The 6,000-nt window shown below is 36.8% G+C and overlaps 1 protein-coding gene across 1 annotated transcript in view; it reads right to left on the reverse strand.

The window, feature by feature from the left end:
• Positions 1 to 2,966, reverse strand: part of LOC128647450 (probable ATP-dependent RNA helicase DDX60) — a 728,313-nt gene extending 725,347 nt beyond the window's left edge. Inside the window, exons 1-2 of the mRNA XM_053700236.1 lie at positions 2,920 to 2,966; positions 2,553 to 2,742 (exon numbers count right to left, since the gene is read on the reverse strand). Coding sequence (XP_053556211.1) covers positions 2,553 to 2,742; positions 2,920 to 2,966 — 237 coding nt within the window. The remainder of the gene's footprint in view (positions 1 to 2,552; positions 2,743 to 2,919) is intronic.
• Positions 2,967 to 6,000: the final 3,034 nt, after the last annotated feature.

Genomic DNA, 6,000 nt, shown 5'->3' on the forward strand with positions numbered 1-6,000 from the left:
TAACTAGGTAGACTAGTTAGTAAATAGTTATTAATTAGTTAATACCTACCTAGTTAAAATAAATACAAACTTACCTGTGAAATAAAACCTAAGCTGCCTTACACTAAAATCTAACATTACAAAAAAACAAACTACCATTACAAAAAATAACAAACACTAAAATTACTAAAAAATAAAAAACCTACCATTACAAAAAATAACAAACGAAATTATCCAAAATAATAAAAATTATTCCTATTCTATTTTAAAAAAAATAAAAAGCCTAATCTAAATAAACTTCCAAATGCCCTTAAAAGGGCCTTTTAGTTGGTCCTTTAAAGGGCCTTTTGTAGGGCATTGCCCTATAGTTAACAGCTTGTTTGCTACAAAACAAAACAAACACCCCTAACAGTATACAAACCCCCACCCCCCAAACTCACAAAATAAAAATAAAGTAAAACCTAAGCTAACCATTACACTGAAAAGGACATTTGTATAGGAATTGCTCTTAAAAGTGCATTTAGCTCTTTTTCCTGCCCTTAAAAGGGCATCCAGCTCTTTTGTGAAATGCCCAAGTCCTAATCTAAAAATAAAAACCCACCCCAAAACGAAAAAAATACATTACACAAAATAAAAAATGATCAAAAATAATAAAAATTATTCCTATTCTAATACCCATTTAAAAAAAAAACATCCCAAAATAAAAAAAAAACTATCTAATTTGAACAGCCAATAGGATTTTAGCAGCTCTAATTCCTATTGGCTGATTCAAATTTTTCAGCCAATAGGAATGCAAGGGACGCCATCTTGAATCGCGTATTTTGCATTGAAGATTCAGTGTATGGCGGCAACCGTATGAAGAGGATGCTCCGCGCCAGATGTCTTCGGTATGGACCCGCTCCGCGCCACCGGGATCAAGATAGAAGATGCCGCCTGGATGAAGATAGAAGAGGCCGTCTGGATGAAGACTTCTCGCCACCTGGATGAGGACTTTGCCGTCTGGATGAAGATAGAAGAGGCTGCCTGGATGAAGACTTCTCGCCGCTTGGATGAAGATCGTTCAAGAAGGACTTCAAAAACTGTAAATGGATCTTCGGGGGTTAGTGATAGGCTTTTTAAGTTTTTTTTTGGGTGGGGTTTTTTTAGTTTAGGGTTTGGGCTTGTAAAAGAGCTAAATGCCCTTTTCAGGGCAATGGGTAGCTTAGGGTTTTTTTAGAGTTAGGTTTTTTATTTTGGGGGGTTGGTTGGGTAGTGGGTTTTACTGTTGGGTGGGTCTTTTTATTTTTTTTACAGGTAAAAGAGCTGTTTAACTTAGGGCAATGCCTACAAAAGGCCCTTTCAAGGGCTATTGGTAGTTTATTGTAGGCTGGGGGGTTTATTTTGGGTAGGCGTTTTTATTTTGATAGGGCTATAAGATTAGGTGTAATTCCTTTTTATTTTGGATAATTTCATTTGTTATTTTTTGCAATTTAGTCTTTTTTATTTTTGTAATTAGATAGTTTGTAATTTTTAGAGTAATGTTAGGATTTTTTTAATGTGTAGTTTAGTTTTATTTAATTGGTAGTTAGTTAAATTTTAGTTTAATAGTTATATTAGTTTAATTGTTAGTTTAAACCTACTTTTTTTAATTTGGCAAGTAAGTTTTAATTTAATTTAAGATAGGGAAATTGTAATTTTAATCTAAAGTTAGGGGGGCGTCAGATTTAGGGGTTACTAGTTTAATTTAGTTCTTTGAGATGTGGGGGGCTTTCAGTTTAGGGGTAAATAGTTTACTTTAGTATATTTAATTGTGGGGGGCTTGTGGTTTAGGGGTTAATAGGTTTATTATAGTGGTGGCGGTGTAGGGCTTAATAACTTTAGTATAGTGGGGGCGATGTGGGCGGACGGAAGATTAGGGTTAATAAATTTAATGTAGTGTTTGCGATGCGGGAGGGCCTCAGTTTAGGGGTTAATAGGTAGTTTGTAGCAGTTTAGTTATGAGTTTTATGTTACAGATTTGTAGTGTAAAACTTATAACTACTGCTCTCAGATGGCGGTAATGGCAGCGCTATGGGAGTCCCATGAAAAAATGACATTTTTACGAGTGCGGTACTGACGTTGCGTTATAGGCTAAAAGGCTTGAGGTACAGCTATGCTGAAAAGACTCGTAATGGCTGCGGTGCTGTTTTAACCCTGAAAATGCAATATTTTCAGCATTAAAAGACGAATTTGCAGACTTTTAATCTAGCTGATTGTGTTTTAATGTGTTTTTAATTGAAATATTTTTAATTCATAAGTTATTCACATAGAACAAAATGTCCTTTTTATTTTAAAAGCGATAACTTTTAGTTTTTTTTTTATATTGTGCCCTATAGAAGTCTGAAGCACAGTTGCAGTATCCAAAGTCCTGAAGTTATTGCGCATCAGTCTTTTTCTCATGCACTACATTTTTACTTTTAACTTGTAATACACCTGGCTGCAATCAATTTTTACTTTCAATGCAGTTAGCGCATGAGCGAAAAAGTAATTTAGTGCGCCATTTGTAATCTGGCCCTATATGTTTTATCAAGTAATGTGTGATCTTACATACTCACCTCAAAGAAGACAACTGAAAATTTTGCTCCTTTGTTTTTTAAATTAAGTAGAAAACGCTCTATCAAGAAAAAGAAATGCAGATTCTGTCTTGGCTTCAATGAAGTGTCAGTAGCGCAATTCAGCATCAAGGAATCTCCATCAATCAAAAAGAATTCAGATTCAACATAATCATTTAGCAAACTCACATAGCTGAAATGAAGAAGAAAAAAAGAATAATTATACCAGATGTTTTTTTGCATTTAAAAAGTAACTGAAGTAGATTCCCCTGACATTAGTACTGGTATGGTAAAGTTTACAATCAAATATAATCAAATATTCTCAAAAAGTGGGAAAAGATAATTAGCCAGGGCTCATACTTAGGGTTGCCAGCTATCCTTCTCAAAATTCTGGACAAACTGTAATTGGCTGGTCATAATTGTAGATGGGGTAACACAATGACCCCAAAAGCTTCCATTGTTGATCCCACCACATATATTTTTTTACAACTGAGCAGTCTTTGTCCCCCTTGTCTGCTAGTAACATTAAAATCAATATTTTGACCTCTTTGGTTGCAATATACAGTAGTGATATGATTGACCCCAATTCTTTCTGCTCCATATTTGTAATTCACTGAGTCAAAGGAGGTATTTTACATTTAGATAACACACAGAGACCGTTTTAACTGAACATTTAAGTGTCTAGTATTTTTCTAAAGAATTTACTAGACAGCCTATTAAAATATAGGACTGTCTGGTTGCATACTGGACACCTGGCAACCCTACCCATAACGTCACTGCCAAAACGGCACATTTCATTTACAGTGCAATCAGAATGACAACATTGTTGTAGGTAACCAACTAAAGCAGGTTATGTTTAAAGAGACATTAAACACCTGTTGTTTGTTGCTTGTCATGTGCTCCCTAGAGAGGCTAAAAAGCTAATTCCATAATAGAGGTTTCTTCAAAATGCATTAAATGGCCTGAATCAGCTAGTAATTTGCAGCATATTCAATGTAGGTTACAAATTGCGTTTTTTGGTTTCTATATGGAGCTTGGGACAAGCGCAGGTTTCACAAAAAACAGGAGGTGTCTCTGGAAGACAATCAGTTAATATGAGGGTTATTGTTAGGGTGAATGCTATTTTTTGTTGTAACATTCAAATATCTTTGACATTTCTATCCTGGAGAACTAAAAGATTATTTTTTTATATGGATCTAAGCAAACGGTGATTGCAGTAATTTCTCATGTATTTATTATGTTCTCATTACAGTACAGTATAATATTTATTATGGCTTTAGAGATATTGTGGCGCAGCTTTATTGAGACAATAGTTTGATTAGCGCACACAAATGGACGGTCTAATTATTTCCCATAACATAAATCCTTCTGTCTTCACTTGCATCTACTGCACAAAATCCCACTTATATTTGTTTTAACAGAAATAGAGAGAAAGCTAGGCCTAGATTCAATAAACCCATTTGTGAAACTAAAATATTGCGTAAAAAACACAATCACTGGCTGCCCACCGAATTGACTTATTTATATCTGTCTCTAATTGGGCTAAGCAGAGAAAGAAACTTAAGTTACAACATGGTAGCACCCATTGCTTTATAGACACTAAGGGGTAGATTTATCATACCCCGAGCGGACATGATTCACTAAAGCCAATCATGTCCGCCCTGCATCGCTAAATGCCGACCTCATATGCTGTGGGCATTTAACATTGCACAAGTAGTTTTGGTGAACTGCTTGTTCAATGAGGCCCTCTGCAGATTCGCGGCCATTAGGCCGCTAGCAGGGGAGTCAATCAACCCGATCGTATACGATCAAGCGGATTGCTGTCCCCCGCCTCAGAGCAGGCAGACGAGTTTAGGAGCAGCGGTCTTAAGACCGTTGCTTCTTAAATTCTGTGTCCGGCGAGCCTGAAGGCTTGCGCGTAAACAGATGTATTGTGGCACATTTGGCTGCTTATAAATCGTTCTCTATAACTTTACACTTCTTTAGTCAATATTTAAACAACTAATTAAACTTTAAAAAATCCTTCTACATGTTATTCTCAGACTAATCTATTCTTTAAATGCTTCATTCTATCTAGCATTCTATCCAGCGAGACTAATTTACCATAACCAAACAAGCATGCAAATATGTTACAAACAAAATTTTACAATTTACATTAATCATTTTGAAACCATGTTTACTAAGTTGTGCAGCTGCAATTACTATTTTTCTGTAGTGCTAGTATTAAATTATGTTAATGACAGGAAGGTCTACTCACTAAAGAAACAATGGAAAAGATAAATATTAATTAATTGAGCATCGCTTGACCTAAAATGATGCAAGCATTCCCTAAGCAACCTTGTGAGAGTCTATAAGTCTAAGGCATCTATTTATCAAGCCGTCAACCGCAAATATACTGCAATTCCACAGCGTAATTGTGGAGAGCTTGATTCGCCTTAGTTATCAAACCCTACAGACCGGCAAAAGTAGAATTTTGTAACGTAACATACGATCCACCGGTCTCAGTCCAACAAAGATCGATGCTTACGTCACTACAGATTTTCCCGAATGCAAATTCGGCACTATCTGACTACTTTTGCTAGTTATCAAATAACTAGCAGGTACGCTCATCACTATTCCGGCCCATCGTACCTGGTTTTCAATCCGTCGCCCTGGAGGCGGCGGTTGCCATAGGAATCAATGAGAGTCTGAAAGCACCGAAAGCTTATGTTCGCTGCTGCCCGATATCCCATTGATTCCTATGGTAACGTTTACACCTAACACCCTAACATGTACCCCGAGTCTAAACACCCCTAATCTGCCACCCCCTACATCTCTGCCCCCTACATTATACTTATTAACCCCTAATCTGCCACCCCGACACCGCCGCAACGAAATAAACTTCTTAATCCCTAAACTGCCATTCCCGGAGCCCACCGCCACCTACATTATGTTATTAACCCCTAATCTGTCACAACCAATGTCGCTGCCACTATTCTAAATGTATTAACCCCTAAACCTAAGTCTAACTCTAACCCTAACACACCCTAACCTAAATATTATTTAAATAAATCTAAAGAAAAATTTATATTATTAACTAAATTATTCCTAGTTAAAACTAAATACTTACATATAAAATAAACCCTAACGGCTAGATTACGAGTTTTGTCTGTAAGGCTGTGTGGTGCTAACGAGCAGTTTATGCTCACTGCTCACTTGCAGACAACGCTGGTATTACGGGTTTTTACAAACCCGGCGTTAGCAGCAGAAAAGTGAGCGGAGAGCAAAAATTTGCTCCACATCTCACCTCAATACCAGTGCTGCTTACGTTAGCGCTGAGCTGGTAAAACGTGCTTGTGCATGATTTCCCCATAGGAATTAATGGGGCAGAGCCGGCTGACAAAAAACACCTGCAAAAAAGCAGTGTTCAGCTCTTAACGCAGCCCCATTGATTCCTATGGGGAAATACTTT

The sequence above is a fragment of the Bombina bombina genome, chromosome 2 (assembly GCF_027579735.1).
Source record: "Bombina bombina isolate aBomBom1 chromosome 2, aBomBom1.pri, whole genome shotgun sequence".
Taxonomy (NCBI): domain Eukaryota; kingdom Metazoa; phylum Chordata; class Amphibia; order Anura; family Bombinatoridae; genus Bombina; species Bombina bombina.